At 34.6% G+C, this 17,030-nt stretch overlaps 1 protein-coding gene and 1 pseudogene across 2 annotated transcripts; both read right to left on the reverse strand.

Moving 5' to 3' along the window:
* Positions 1-5,820: 5,820 nt before the first annotated feature.
* The window catches only part of LOC141400955 (histone-lysine N-methyltransferase trr-like), a 208,528-nt pseudogene continuing 197,318 nt past the window's right edge, over positions 5,821-17,030 (reverse strand).
* On the reverse strand, positions 6,506-15,690 carry LOC141400954 (uncharacterized). 2 transcript variants are annotated; one of them, XM_073980667.1, is made up of 5 exons: positions 15,503-15,690; positions 8,256-8,501; positions 6,972-8,200; positions 6,773-6,915; positions 6,664-6,681 (listed from the first exon to the last, which is right to left on the reverse strand). In XM_073980667.1, exons 1-3 carry the CDS (start codon positions 15,555-15,557, stop codon positions 7,908-7,910), a joined length of 594 nt encoding a protein of 197 aa, XP_073836768.1. In that variant the 5' UTR covers positions 15,558-15,690; the 3' UTR covers positions 6,664-6,681; positions 6,773-6,915; positions 6,972-7,907. The 2 variants fall into 2 exon arrangements, with proteins under 2 accessions (XP_073836767.1, XP_073836768.1); XM_073980666.1 differs by having other exon boundaries at positions 6,506-6,915.

Here is a 17,030-nt window from a genome sequence, read left to right on the forward strand (position 1 = left end):
AATCCGGCACAAATCCACCAAAAATACAGTTTGTATTCGGTATTTGTGCAAAAAAAATCCAACTCTACTCAAAAAGTACCAAAAGTTGCAACTGTTTTTGCAACAGAGTTAGTCGTGTTTTACACGTTTACGATTGGTCGCATGAGATTTTATGGAGTTAATAAATCTAAAGTTATTTGAAAATCATAAAATTATTTATTTTTTTTACTTTAGACACTTTTTTAAACAAAAAGTACGCTTGATACCATGATACAAAAATGTATCCCTGTGTGTAAAATATACCAATATGAGAAATTGTCATACGAGAAATTGCAAAAGTGTAAAACACGACTTTATTAGTTATTTTGTATGTATACGTAAACAAATATCAGCTGACAGTTTATATCCTCGAAAAGCTAAGTGTAACCAGCAAAGATTAACCCACTGGATCTATTAAACCCAGTGGGTTAACCTTCAATAGTGTAACCGGGGTATTACTCGTCGTCATTAGACATATCCATTTCTTGCTGTTTCTTCTCTTCCTACTAAACCAAATTTACAAAAACAAGTAGGAAAAACGTAACGTTGGGCCGAACTTTTTATACCCTCCACCACAAATTTAGCCATTTCGGTGGATTAATGTGGCCACATCCTTCAAAATACCGAAAATCGGAAGGTACCGTTGTATGGGGGCTATATGATGGCGTGGACCTATACCTACAAATGTCTGGGGGAAAGTTCTATACCCCCAACGAAGACTAAATACCAAATTTCAGCCATCTCGGTGTGATAATGAGGACAAACCCTTCAAAATACCGAAAATCGGGAGATATCGTCCTATGGGGGCTATATCAAAACGTGGACCTATATAAACATTTCATGGTAGAAATATTTCTTAGCCTCTGGAAACACAAGATACAAAGTTACAACCGATTCTGTTGTCAAATGGGACTACTAATCCATTCAAAATACATTAAAATGACGCGTACTTTATATGGGGCTATACCAAAACGTGGACCTATATAAACCAACTTTGGTAGGAATGTTTTTTGGCCTCTGGAGACACAAAATACAAAGTTACAACCAATTCGGTGGTAAAATGGGACAAATATCTTAAAAATTCCTTAAAACGACGACGCGTCACGCGTCATTTTGTATGGGGGCTATACGAAAGCGTGGACCTACATAGCCCGCTTTCAATACCAAATGTCCTACGTACAAATAATAGATTTTCCCAAAATTTCATCCACCTACGTCAATCCGTTCGGTGATTTCCACAGTATGCAAAGTCCAATTTACATACAGTGAGTGTCGAAAATATTCGGTTTTCAATTTCTCCAATAATAAAACCTCAGTATTTTAGAAGCCCATGACCAATATCCAAAAAATAAAACCAATACCTAAAAAAATGTTGGTCCTGTGGCAATTAAAAAGTGTACAGTTAGGCAAGAAAAGTATTGCAAAAACCAAAATTGTAGAAAATTTCATATTAATTGTTCGTTTATGGCAACAAATTATGTAAAAACTATACGGTTTTTTGTGCAAACCTCTTGGTATAGGTCCTTACAACAATATTCCATCAAAATATGCAAAGGTTATTTGCGATTTATAACAAATACGGTCAAAAATATTAATTAACTACTACTTGGGGGTGACAATAAAAGTATTGCAAAGGGAAAATCAGTACTATAAAACTATAACATTTTTGCAATTTTTTGGGGTAATTATGCATTTTTATGACTTTTGCGGCTAATAATAGACTAACAGTATTGAATGTAATAAAGTTCAGTGATAAAAAATGCGGTCTTGGAGGGTCATCAGGCAGGTAAAAAGCGCATGGGACCATATTAACAATAAACAATGACGAATCGGCCACAGGCAAGTATGCCAAGAATGAATATTTGACTCAATATGTATTGTAGGATAATGGAACAATGCAAAACAGTCCGATTTTGGCTTTGAGAACATCGAAATACCTTTGGAAAATATATGGAAAAAATTGACACCAGTGTAGTATTTTGAAACGACCTACGACAGAGCACTATTTCGTCTCTAAATGGTATTGATATGATTTAATTTTTACTAAGTGGATAGATATTATCCCCTGCTATAATAATAAATCCAAAAAATTGCGCCAAATTCAATAAAACCCATCAAATATGGAAATTAAGCCGCTACTGGAGAAGCTTAAATACCGAATATTTGGGTACTATATTCTTTACCATGGAAAATAGTATGTGAAATTGGGTTCACGGATATAATAATGATTGGGAAGACATCCCCACTGACATCATTAAGAAATTTGTATAAGCATTAGTCTGAAAGTCAGAAAAATCGATCCCGAAAGCTCAAACAAAGTCAACTACTACCATTCCAAAGACCAGATGATGACATGTTAATCTTATTTGTGTAAATTGCCGATGTAATATAACAACACAAAACTCTTAAATACATCGGGCCAACATCCTGATATCAACCCTCATAAAATTTTTGGGTCCAATTTAACAAAAAACTCCAAAAAGGTCCTCCAACGAAGGATCAAGATTTACTAAAAATTGGGGAACCAGTATCCTTAGAGTGGAACATACCCAGCCTTAATTTTTGGTTTAACTAAGATCATTAATGCTCTAATGAATGTCCAAAGTGGATAGACAACTCATTAAGGAACATACCTTTGGCAATTCTCGAAGAAACCATCGATTTGATAATTTTTGCAATACTTTTATTGTCACCCCCAAATAGTAGTTAATTCTTATTTTTGACCGTATTTGTTATAAATCGCAAATAACCTTTGCATATTTTGACGGAATATTATTGTAAGGACCTATAGCAAGATATTTGCACAAAAACCCGTATAGTTTATACATAATTTGTCGCCATAAACGACGTAATTTTGTTAAATATTTTGCCAAAAACCCGGCCATTATCGAACTTTTTCTGCAATATTAGTATACATTTTAATAATTGCGAACAGAATCTTTGTACCTGTGTGCAAACATTTTATATTTTATAGCAAATTGTTAAAATTTAGGGCTAAGGAAAAACGTTATCCCAGAAATGGGAAAATTGGTCATATTTCATTATAAAAACAGCAGAAATAAAAGGAAAAATTTGCTTATTTTTGAATATTTAGTCGAATATAGTTGAAATAATGTGCAAAAGTCACGAAAATATAGAAATAATCGATTTTGTGAAACACATAATCTAGGCAAAACGAAGAACAGGGAGAGAAGGTAGAGGAATCTCCTAACAAATTACGGCTAAACCGCCCTTAATTTTCATGAAGTTGGTCACTGAGTCCTAAATGACTCTCAGAAGATAGAAAATATGCACTTACATTCCAAAAAAATCGTAAGGATAAATTAAGGGAAAAATTTTCGTGTTTGACATATACCACCTTGTTGTTGCAGTAATTAGAAAATTCATAAGAGGACAATTACGTCAGGTTCTAATTACATTTGCCTTTAGTGAATCACAGTCAAAAGTATCCACTTTAATTTCTTTCATTAAAACTGCGATAGCTAAGAGTTAATTAATGATAGCGATTTCATTCTTTTTTATATTTTTACATTAGGGTCTTAACTTAAATATAATAAAATAAAATTGAAGAAATTCGGGTAAATTTGGATAAAAAGATAAAAACTGTTAAACAACATCGATTTCTACCTCATAGTGAAAAGTATCCACTCTAAAAGTTTTATGAAACAAAAAGGATTTCTTAGGGTTTTAGCACTTGGTATGACATCCTTTGTAGCTTTTAGCCCTTTTGGCAGAGGTTTAACTAAATTTTCGGTGCAAGATATCTGTATTTTTCCCCATTCTCCGTGCAAGACATTTTTCAGGGTTCCTATACTTGAGATGTTATGACTTCTTATATTTGTCTTCAAAATACTCCATAAATTGCCCATAGGATTCAAATCCGTGGATCGTGGAGGTGTTTGAATCACTTTTGGACAGTTATATGGCATCCATTCTCGAAAAATGTGTGATTTGTGCTTGGGGTCATATTTTGATAAACTTGGAATGTTGTGACAAATCCAATTTTTTCAAAGCTAAATTTCAAATTATCCTTCAGGATGTTTAAATAATATATCTTATCCTTATTTCCTTCAATAAAAACAAGATTCCCCACACCGGAAGCACTCATACAACCCCATACCATAACAGAGTCTACTCTGTGCTTTACGGTTGGAATTTTGTGTTTAGGGCAGCACAGCTGCATTGAATTCCCGTCTTTTGCGATTTAAAATTAAAAAAAATATATAATTTAAAATGGATGCACTTACGCGTACGGCAATACACGCAAACCTTTTGGTAATTGCGACCATGGAGGGCGATAGAGTTTACACCCAGGAGCAGATAAGACTCATAACAATTTTGGCTTTAAAGTCCAGGAGCGTTTATAGGATTGATGAGGAGGAGCTGGGAGCTCTGACTCCACCTGTGGAAGTGGTGGAGACTTGGTATCCTCGGCAGGCGGTCGGGTTCGCGGATTCCACAAGGAATAGTTTAATTAATTTTTTCCAAAATATGCCGCAAGCGCATCGAGCCTGTCATTTGGTATTTGATGCTTTAATGGTTGATGATGGCGTAATATCTAGCCAATATGGATTTTTATAAGTTGGTGCGATAGCGCCGTACACAATTTTTGTTGGGACGGAGGGCCATGCTAACTATCCATATGAATTAGTTGTTGAAATGGCTGTAAGGATGCTAGCCGAATGTGTCGCAATTGGGCGATTCAAACGGTCCGCATATTGAATTAGCGCAAGCAAGTCCAGAAGGCATTTTATCTTTTAATGGAACATCTTTCTTATTTGATTTCCACCATCTGATTGTTGTATTATCACAACAATTCCTTGCCAACAAGATTAAATATAGAAATTAGAAGATTTCATTTTGCTATGTGCAACACCGGTCCGACGCAGCTCATCGAACGAAAATTAACAAAACCTACTCATATGAAGAGCTCAAAATTGAAAAAAATGAAGTTTTGTGAACCACCCTATCATTTCAAATTGGAATATTGGAATATATATTTTGACATTTAGTTCTGTCGCCGGTATCTAAAATTAAAAAATTTCAATTTGAAGAATTTCAATTCGTGAAATTTGTGAGAAGAATAAAAACTTTAAATAAAATTAATAAAATTAAAAAATTTCAATTTCAAGAATTTCAAGAATAATCATGTAAGTAATACATATTTTAATATTTAGTATTTTCTATTAGTATTTATTATTTATTTATTAGTATTTAGTATTTCCTCGAGAATATTTCTTCGAGAATATTTCCTCGAGAATATTTCTTCGAGAATATTTCCTCGAGAATATTTCTTCGAGAATATTTCTTCGAGAATATTTCCTCGAGAATATTTCTTCGAGAATATTTCCTCGAGAATATTTCTTCGAGAATATTTCCTCGAGAATATTTCTTCGAGAATATTTCTTCGAGAATATTTCCTCAAGAATATTTCTTCGAGAATATTTCTTCGAGAATATTTCTTCGAGAATATTTCTTCGAGAATATTTCCTCGAGAATATTTCCTCGAGAATATTTCTTCGAGAATATTTCTTCGAGAATATTTCCTCGAGAATATTTCTTCGAGAATATTTTCTCGAGAATATTTCTTCGAGAATATTTCTTCGAGAATATTTCTTCGAGAATATTTCTTCGAGAATAATTCTTCGAGAATATTTCTTCGAGAATATTTTCTCGAGAGTATTTCCTCGAGAATATTTTATTCTATATATTTATCAAATATAATATTCTCAATTGCTTCACTTATATAAGAGAGATGAATCTTTTAACAATAATAAAAATAATATATAGTATAGATAATAATTAATTTATAGACGATGTATTTTTACATGCATCAAAATAATAAAGGTAATAAAGAGAAGTAACGATAAAAATCTTAAATACAGCATGTTTCCGATTTCGTAAATTACCTCTTCACTGCGGGTTTATTCTTCGCTTGGCGAATATAATAATTCGCAGCTCACGATCCACCTCCACATTTCAGGGTAACGCAATTGGGATTGCACGAATGGTTAATATAACGGGCCAAACCGCCACACAGTGTGGCATCAACGACGCGATCTTCGTCCGCGAAACAGTAAATGCCGCGATTCTGGGAAAAAAGTTAAGTAAATGTTTATATGGAATATAATTAATATAATGGTACCCTCGCTTCGTATTGCTTTTCACGAACTTCGGATACTTCTGAACGTATCACCTCACCGATGTCTTCGATTATCATTGTGTGTTTTTCCATATCACGGGCTGCACAGGCCCCTGCTATTTTTGATCTAGAAAAAGGATGGCAAAATTATTGCAAATCAAATGTGACCCTATGTAAATGAAGTTACCTGTTATTCGCCACTCCTGTTTCATTTTCTTGTACTGTGAACTTTTCGAGTGGACAAATTGCTACTGGCATGTAACCTCACCAGCTGCTGCTGTTGATGGAAGAGTTGCCTGATGACCTCCCAAGGAACTGATCGAACTGCATGTTCTCAATGTTCTCACGAGCTGCTCCGAAGGATTCAAGGCAAGTGGGCAGTAAGGGATTGCGGCCATATTTGAAACGATAGTTTGTCAATGTCTCAACTCCGGGAAGACTTTCGATAATGCCCCCCTGAGACACCAAATCAGGCCTTATCGATGGTATCGACGATGTGCCCTGGAACTGTACGAAACAAACTAAACAAACTTTATAGAAATGTCTTGGCTGTGTCGGATGCAGTAGTTTGGCATGCAACGTGTTCTTAAGGCACCTTCCCCTATAGAATACCTTGAATGTGAAGATTTCTTAATGCCATTTCACGATCACTTGCTGGCAGCGAAGATAATTTGTCCTCAAATCGGCATCTCCTTCATAGCAGAAGAAGTCGGTAAGATAGAATTACATTTTGGCTGTTTTCGATATTTTTTAAACTGAAGCGGAACAGAGATTGGAATATTGAAATAATTGGGAACGAATAAGTTCTTACTTAAAATTATATTTGACCGCCTCTGTGATCCAGTTCATCTGAGAAATCTTTTATAAACATGCCGCTGTCGGCTTCATTTTCCAGCGGTTTCAAGGGCGTCTTTTTCCGTTTGGTAACTAAAGCCATCGAGTTGACCGGTATAACTGGGGACATGCGTCCCATTCGCTGTTGCGAATTGCTCATTAAAATTAAACCCGGGAAGTTTCCTGCTGCAACATATTGAGTCGAATTGTCTTAACAGGATCAACGGGCATAAGATGCTGACGATTTCGGGTGTGTCACAGCTCGTTCGCGGTACGCGGTACGCTTGCTTTTACCCAGCTATTCAGTTTTTCTGGTTCGGATTTGTACGTAAAGGAGGAAAACTCCGATCGTAGTAATTATTTTGTATGGATGATGAAGTGTTGGCATCCTCGGCGCTTTACGTCCCCGAAATTTTTTCAAATCATAAAAAGGCACTTTGTTGGGTATGTAGGCAGCACCGAATTCACCTTCTAATTCTTGCTCGAAAAGGTTACCGCGTTCACTCTGTCGACTTTCTTTTTGAGGGGAATTGCTAGAGGAGCAATTCCGCCAACCGAACATATTGCACACCCCATAATTAACATTTAGCTGCGGTTCCAAGACTTGCATTGGTGGCATTTGACGTAAATGCAGCATCAAGTTTTCTATAAAAGAGTCGTAGTCCTCCTCTAGTTTAAGCGACATTTGCTGAAACATTGGCTGCAGAGCTGCCGCTGACGGGCGTTTCTTTGGCATTAGAAGTCGTCAGTTGCTTACGTTGTTTTTGTTGTTCACGCTTCCGTTTCTTTTTTTTACGATTATCACTGTCTTTTGTGACGGGACTTGAACCTGATGTCACCGATGTAGGACTATGAGATTGGGCTTGTGCTTGGGCCTGCTACTGAAGCAATAATTGTTGTTTATTAATAATATTCACCGGGGGCTGATATTCCCTGTCGGAGTGGATGCAACTGAGTTTGTGGGTGTAGTCGATACAGGACTCGGCGTAGTATTTTGCTGTTGATGTTGCGTTTGGCTTGTATGTTGGTGATGTATTGTATACTGTTGTAGGGTTGTGTTTTGTTCGTCTTGTTCTGTATTTGTTGTGGAGGTACCGACCTTTGAACAATCCTGCTGCTGGACATTTTGTGATTGGGCTATATTTTGATTGGAAACTTGTTGTTGTTGTTGTTGCAAAGATTGATCCATGCTTTTTTCAATCAAGCCTGTAAAGTAAATGTTAATGAATGTCTGTCACGTAATTTCATTGATTTTACTCACTTTTCTTCGTTGTTGGGGCCACTGGAAAAAGTTCTAGATATCGATAGAGTCGCTGCTGCTGTTGTTGTTGATGCTGCATGTCTCCTATCTTCCTAATATCCCGCATATACTTTGTAATTTTGGTAGTTGTTGGATTTTGCGGAGGATTGTGGATAGCTTGGATAGCTTTGAACGACGTCTGCTGGTCAATCGATTGTTGGTGCCGCTGAATTTGTTCAGTAGAAGACTTCCCAGAATTTTCAGAAGCTGTTTGCAAAGAAAATATCTCAATAAAATAATAAATAATAATAATAATAAAATAGGTAAATTGAGAATAGGGGGTAGGAAAAAGAAAAGTTGTTCGTTATATCCAGAGTTCGTTATAGACGTATTCGTCTGTAAAATTTTTATTAAAGCCTACTTTTAAATATCATCATATATTTAAATATTTAAAACAGTGCTTAAATTCGTCCCTATCCGCTTCTGCTTTAAAGCGGTAACAAATCGTAAAAAATTCTATTCGCGGGGTAACAGCTTTTGTTTGTTACGTGGTCGTTTTAAGAAGTTGAATTTGGAAACATAAAACTTTGTTCGCTATAAACATAAACGCAGTTTCTTATAACCGATGTTCGCTATATCCGAATTTTACGTTGCAATTCTTTGTTTTATCTTACTTTTGCATATAATGCAATAAAAATGTATAAAAAGCCACATATCCACCGCTATTAATTTTTGCCTCAAAAAACAGGCCAAATTACTATAGTGCCTTGTGGGATTTTTAAATTAATCGCGGTAAAAATTCACATTTTTAGGTGTTGGTGTTTTTTAGGTTTTCACGATTTTGCTTGGAAACCGCAAGTTCATATTCCATATTATATATTTTTTATTTGTGTTTTATATCCTTTCCACTTTGCTACTATAAGTGTTCAGTGTGGGTTAAAATTAAAAATAGAATATTCGGTACGGTCAGGGTTGGTTGTAGTGTATAGCCACGAAATGCATAATTGGTACTTAGTCTCCCTTGCGGGTAAAAAAACATTTGAGCAGAGAATTATTACGTAACTTCACGATTTTCAATATTTTGGAGTCTTTAGAGTCATTATTCCACCGAAAAGGCTACTTATGGGTATAAAAACCGATTTTTGGGGATTTTTTTCAACAGAAATGGATAGCAGTCCATTTGGTAAACCAAAATACTCATAAATAAAACGTCTAGTTTTTAGATATTCTCGCTTGAGACATAGGACATTGCCTAATAACACTGTGCAACATTTTTAGGTGATCTTGTGCAAACAATTCGAACTGAGGATTTTTTGAAAGTACAGACCCAAACGACAAGAAACCCTAGTTAAGAATAAAATATTTGGAGAAATAATGAACTCGAAAAGCTACATTTATTGCCTCAAATTTCAAAATATATGCAAAAATTCCACAATTTTTATACATTTCACACCGTATCTCCAAAACCATTAATTTTTTCTGAATATTTTCTTTTGCAAAAATATTCTCTGGAATGTAATACACAACTCTTCAGTTGTTGTTGTAAAATGCCTCTATGCCTCTATTTTTAGTACATTTTTCAACGACGATATAATAAAAATGTCAATAATGTAGTGAAATCCGAAATGCGAGAATAAACTGTTGGTGTGAACTGTGTTTGAAATGATATGAAACAAAATACCGCTGAAACAACATGAAGTAAGCAAGGCCAAATTCCTAATCGTTTCTGAGATAAAGGCCCGATAAATGCAAAAAAGTGTAATTTTAGCCCGGTTTAGATGAGGCCATAAAATCCGAACTGGATCTGGCAGGACAAAACCCTACTAGGATTTTTGTAGTCTAAATATGTACTTTCAAAAAATGCATACTATAAGTTGTTTGCATTTTCAGTGTTGCATAGTGTAATCCTTGTTAAGAATAAAATTCATAAAATGTCATGTTTTTTAACATTTACCGAAAACATGGGTATTTTGGAACCCTAATTTGGTTATTATTGGGTCTTAAATAAGTCGACCAATTAATTTTTGTAAAATCCCCGACATTTTTATCGCAACTATTTGTTATTTTTGAAGAAGTAGCTAATTTTGGAATTTGTGATATCAAAATGGAGTCCCATAGATCACGTTGTTAATCTACTTTCTAAGACGCTCAGAAAATATATATAAAAATGAAAAAAAAAAACAACAATTTTTTCAGTGTATCTTCGACTTTTTGATTTACGAAGTATGAATTTCAAAACAACATCAATATCTCAATCCTCCACTCCAACAGCACTCCTTATTCCAAATTTCAGGATTCCACATTCTTTCCTTGCAACATCTTTGAGTAACTGGCACTAACAGTTTCCGGCAATGCGATTTTAATGATTTTTTTATTACACCTTAGTCCATGAGTTGAAAAAAACAAATATTTAGAGATAGCAAAATTCAAATATTTCACAAAAACCGACGTTTTTTATTTTGCAGAGAATGGAGAGAATGGAAGTTGACGACATCGACACCATTTGGGCGCTGAAAACATACAAAGACCTTGGCCAATACCTCCTAGCCATTTCAGCGGCTAAGAAGAAGGCAGAGGAGGAGCGAGATGCCTTTGGAAAAAAGCTAATGGAGGTCCAAAAAGCAAAAAGGGAATTGGAGGCAAAGTTAGTGGAGGTCAGAAGATTGTTACAGGTCCCGGAGGTGAAAAGAAAGAAGCCTCGTCGCCTCCAACCGGTGCCTCCTCCGTCTCCAAGCTCCTACTCCTCCTCCTCTCCAACATTCTCCCCAATAAGGCCACGTGAGCACGGCAACAACAACAACTACAACGATAACAATGACAACTACTACAACAACAACAACGATAACAACAACTACTACAACTACAACAACGATAACGATAACAACAACGATAACAACAACGATAACAACTACAACAACGACGACAACGATAACAACAACAACGACGACAACGATAACAACAACAACGACGACAACGATAACAACAACAACGACGACAACGATAACAACAACGACGACAACGGTAACAACAACGACGACAACGATAACAACAACGACGACAACGATAACAACAACGATGACAACAACGACGACAACGATAACAACAACGATAACAACTACAACAACGATAACAACTACAACAACGATAACAACTACAACAACGATAACAACAACGGTAAATACATACTTACCTTCCTTATACTAATACTAACATTATTATAATAAGTATATAATTAAAATAAAAAATAATTTAAAAAGATTAAGTTTCAGTGTTTTATTTAGAAATGCACTTAAAACTAGGAAATAATTTGTCGCTTAGCTTCAATAAATATCTTTCTCATGGTGGAATCTCTCAAAGAATATATTTATTGAGGCTAAGCGACAAATTATTTCCTAGTTTTAAGTGCATTTCTAAATAAAACACTCACGGGTATGTGATGAAAACCGAATCGACTCGATTTGCAGAATCGGAATGGTATATAATCGGAATGCCGTTGATGATATATATAGTTTTGCTTCGCAAACGCCCCTTATTTGAATAATATTTTTAAAATCCATTTTCAATTTCATTAAAATATTCATCAAAATTGGAGATATACGATTTCGATTTATGTCAAAACGAGTCGAATCGTTTTCCATCACATACCTGTGAAACTTAATTTTTTTTAAATTATATTTTATTTTTAACTTTTTAGTAAATACATTTTCTGAACACTGAGAACAAAATTATAGTCAATTTAGATAAACACTTTAAAATGCCTGAAATCGTGTAGTATCTTTATATAAAGGCTATACCAAAACCAGGACTTATGTCCATAATTTTTTATGGGGAAGTGTCTGTACCATTGGGAACTCTAAATGCCAAGTTACAGTCAATTCTGGCTAAAAATGAAGATAAAATCCCTAAAAAACTTGAAATCAGGTAGTAGCATTATATGGGGGCTATAGGAAAAGATCGACCCATATTGATTTCGGTTTCATATTCACGTATTGTCATCCATATCTGAAAAGTTTTCAAAGTTTTAATCGATTGGTCAACTGCTGAAAAATGAGTTACCAGATTTGAACTAAACACACACCATCGAAGCAAGTTAAATAAAACACTGCAAAAAGACATTTTTATTTTAATGCATTTTAAGACAATTTTATTTATTAAACAAATCTGAAACACATTTTATAATAGAAATAAAATTAGAATAATAATTACTAATTTAATATATTAGTAAAAATTGCAAGTTTAGTCTTGGACAAATTAATTTACGACAGCTGATTGGTTTCAATTCATTGATATGTTTTTTATTAACGAATTATTCGAGAGGGAAGTCCATGTCATTTAAAAAAAGCTCATAGGCAAGGTCAAGTCTATTAGTGGTTTCAAGGCAAGCATCATATCTTGCCTTCGCATACATCATGGTAACATATGTTGGCGTGTTACCACATGTCCTCCTTCGTATTTGTGCGAAAAATCGCTCAAGAGTACGATGGGTACTTAAATGGAAAAGATCAAAATTTCCATGTACCCGGAGCAGCTCTTTCCATGCCGTTAGCGTTCCAGACAGAAGTAATCTGTTAGTATAACTTATTTTATCTAACATGTTGATATATTCTGTCAGAACGTTTACTTTGTCATCTCGGTCTCCTCCGACATTTAGTATTTGGAGGAATTGTGTTGTTAATGAGACGAACTTATACGTATTTTTCATATCAATGTTCCTTGGGTTTTCTCTACACATTGTTTCAAGTTGACCTACAACAATTGCGTTGAAAACGTCTTGATAGTAGCTCATTCTGAATCTTTCATAAAAATAAGAATTCTTGAAGTAACTTATATGATCTGCGTTGATGTGCAGATACGTGCTTATAATTCGACGCCGATCCTGGATGATCACTATTGTATTTGTTACAAAATGTGTCACTAGTGTCATAAACAAATGGATTATGTCGAATAAAAATATTTTGCCGCGATAGAGATAATCTGTCTCAGAATAAATCGGCACCAAAGACGTATGCTTACTATCCGCATCGCAAGAACTGGCCACTATGTTAATGCCTATATCTGCTGCTTCACGCAAAACAACTGACATCATGTTAGCCACTAACTGTCCGTCGTACTCTTCTTCACCTCGAGTTCCCATAAATAAAGTTCAATTCCAAAGCAAACCTCTTACTGAAAATGCATACTGTGAGGTTATATCGCCACTATTGACGTTCAGTGCGTCGAAATAGAGAACTGCTTTTTTCTGATCATCGCTTTTAGTTGCGAAATAATCCGTTAGCCTTGACTTCGTAGAAGGAGCAAAGCCCATTCCTTGCCTCGGGAACCAGGCTTCCACATCCGCTATTTGGGGGGTTTGGGTACCCAAAATTACTCTGTCGAACACGTATGCCTTCTTGGACAGAAGGGCTTTAATTGTTATCACCCTTACCTCTCCGGGAGTATAATTAGGATACACGGACTCTCGTTTAGCTACTTTGCAGTAGTTATTTTGGTTTTCCTCCCACCATTCTGCCCCTTCAGCAAGCACCGCAAGCACCATTATTAAAGAAATTATTATTATTATATTATAATTCATTATTTCGATTGCTTTTATTGCTTTTGTTATGAGTTTTATATAAAAACGAATGTTCTCCTTTGTTTCCTTTGTTTTCACCTTGACCTCAACACTGTTTTGTTTTTCGACTGGGGGATAGGCGACTTCGATTAATTGATTAGTCACTTTTTGCTTTTGTTATGAGTTTTATATAAAAACGAATGTTCTCCTTTGTTAGGCCATTGAGTCCACTATAAGAAAATAAAAATTTGATTACTAGAAATTTTGAAAAACGTTTTTCAAAATCGTTTTTACCTTCGTACGGATCTGTTATACAACTGTTATATTAGCTGTGTCCTTTTACGTGAAAATTTGTAATAATTATTACCAAATGTTACTAAATGCGATTCACGAATATTTATTGATTATTTTATTAATATATTAATTTTTTTATTTTGCTTTTTGCTTTTGTTATGAGTTTTATATAAAAACGAATGTTCTCCTTTGTTTCACCTTGACCCAACACTGTTTTGTTTTTCGACTGGGGGATAGGCAAGTCGGCTTCGATTAATTGATTAGTCACTTTTTGCTTTGAAAATTCTAAAAATCGAAGTCGACCATTGGTTAGTAAAATCGAAAATTCGACATTTTATCGATAGGCAAAACTATCTATCGATATTTAATTTTTAAAAAACAATCGATTTTATCGATAGTGCCATCGATTTTTTGTCAGCTCTACCACACACAAGTAATTAGATTTAATTTGTAATTAAACAAAGTAATTAATTGCTTGTTTTATTCCAGACAATGCCCCGTTCGTACCGCTCGTAAGTGCCGAACAATACGACGAAAGAATGCGGTTGGCCGTTGAGTTTGTTGTGGCAACCGACGTGAGCTGCTACAAAGCAGCTCTAAAATACGACGTGGCTCGCTCTACTTTATACACGCATGTTAAAGCCCACCGAAAAAACATCCCCCGGTGCTATAATCAACGTGTAGCACCATCCACCAACCCAAATGCATGGTGACGGAGAAGGAGGTACAACCAATTGTAGAGGGGATAATGTAGATTATTATTTATTATTATTTAATACTTTTCATTTCTAATTCCTAAGATTTAATTTATAATTCCTAACATTTCATTTGTAATTCCTAACATTCAATTTATAATTCCTATGATTTAATTTGTAATTCCTAACATTTCATTTGTAATTCCTAACATTCAATTTATAATTCCTATGATTTAATTTGTAATTCCTAACATTTCATTTGTAATTCCTAACATTCAATTTATAATCCCTAAGATTTAATTTATAATTCCTAACATTTCATTTGTAATTCCTAACATTCATTTGTAATTCCTAACATTCAATTAGCAACTATTAGTTTTATAATCAAGTTGAACTCATTACTTTTGTATTTTGTCTTAGGAAAAACTCCAAAAACACATAAACAAAATGCAATAAAGGAAAGCAGTTGATCAGGCGAATACCCTTTGTGGAACATATTTTAGAGGTAAGTCTCCTTTGTCAAATATGGGATGCTTAAACAATTATATACAAAAGTAATTTACATCTGTGAAAGCCCGTATACAAAAGCGACAAAAACGAGAAAAGCTTAAATTTTAACTTACGAATCGAATACATACAGAGAGGGACAAAAGTTTACATACACCCCCTAAATCTCGGGTTTTAAGGTAAGTAATGATTTTTATGAAATTCCAAATAGGCATACAAACCTGGCGTTGTGGTTGATGGTGTGGTGGATGGTTTAACACCGGGTTTACACGGCATACATGTCCACGAAAGTGGTGATGTTTCGGCTGGTTGTGCATCAGTTGGTGGCCATTATAATCCACGAGGTTCCCCACATGGCTCACCTGAAGATGATGCCAATAACCGGCATGCTGGAGATTTGGGAAATATCAGAGCTTCCTGTTTCTTTGATGTCTTGCAATCATCTGAGGACTGTAACTGTTTTAATTTCTCCGCAAATGTTCCCGAAACCAAGGAGGCATCCAGCTTAACCTTTTTGGATTTTGGTTCATCTTGGTTTTTGGTCTAAAAGGAAAGAATAAAAAAGAAAAACAATTACAACATTCCCTTCCCCATGTTAATGTATTGATTTTCCATTAGTTATTTAGTCCCGGTCCACACTGCCGTGAATTTCATTAACAAATTTCATGAAATTAGGTGTTCTTAAATCCAATTCCCCACTACAGCAATTTTATAATTTTACATTACTATGGATGTCGATCTAGAGACGCATAATTTCATGCAATTTTTTCAATGAAATCACTCTAGTGTGGACCGGGACTTATTATGTTTATGGCAGATATTGTAGAAACAAGCGCTTATCAAACCAAGTGTTTACCAAACAACAAGTGTTTACCAAATAACTTGATTTAAATCAAAATTAAATAATATAACATTTTCATGTTTTTTAACCATTTTTTACACTTTTGTCCTCGTTTTTCTACAACACACACAAACAAACTAAGACATCATAAAACAGTTGCATTTTTTGGTAGTTTATGGCGAACAAGCAGGGTTGCGTATAATAGTATGGTGTTTTCGTGCGTTGTTTAGAATAAATGACGAAGCTATCGTCATTTATTTTTGTAAAGTAAATGACGCAAAATGTTGCCTGTTTTAGCAAATAAATGACGAAACAGTCCTAAAATCTGTTTTTGGTGCTAATGTAAAAAGCACATTAATTTATTGCATGGTTTAATAAGAAAGGTTAGCCAAAGCTTTATGTCAATTTAAATTTTTTCATTCGAGTATGCCTAAAACTTCAAAACAATATAAACAAACTGTGTATGTGTGTGTGGTGTTTGAATAATATGCCAAACAATTTTAAAAACAATCGAATTCAATGTTTTTTAAAATTGTTTTTAGACCATTTGTATGGAAGAAATTGGTGAGAGTTGCATGGAAACAATCAGTTTATCATATTCAAAACTCGATTATGTAGAGAAAACTTAACTCTTCATTCATTTTTCGCGTTTTTTATAAAATGCTCAAAAATGCATTGTAAACAAACCCACTTGTTGCATTTACTTTGAAGTTTTAGGAATTCAAGAAAAACAAGGGTTCTATAGATTTTTTTCATTTAAATCTACCTCTTTACTTATACCATGATTTATTGGATAGAGGAAATTGAATAATTTACCTGAAAGAAAGTAGAGTTGTATAGTTCATGAACGAACTAAGTCCAATAGAACGATTCATTAAAAACCCTAGTCTGGAGGAATGGGGCTAATA

The sequence above is a fragment of the Musca autumnalis genome, unplaced genomic scaffold (genome assembly GCF_047663935.1).
Source record: "Musca autumnalis isolate F117 unplaced genomic scaffold, ASM4766393v1 scaffold_4, whole genome shotgun sequence".
In the NCBI taxonomy this organism is placed as follows: domain Eukaryota; kingdom Metazoa; phylum Arthropoda; class Insecta; order Diptera; family Muscidae; genus Musca; species Musca autumnalis.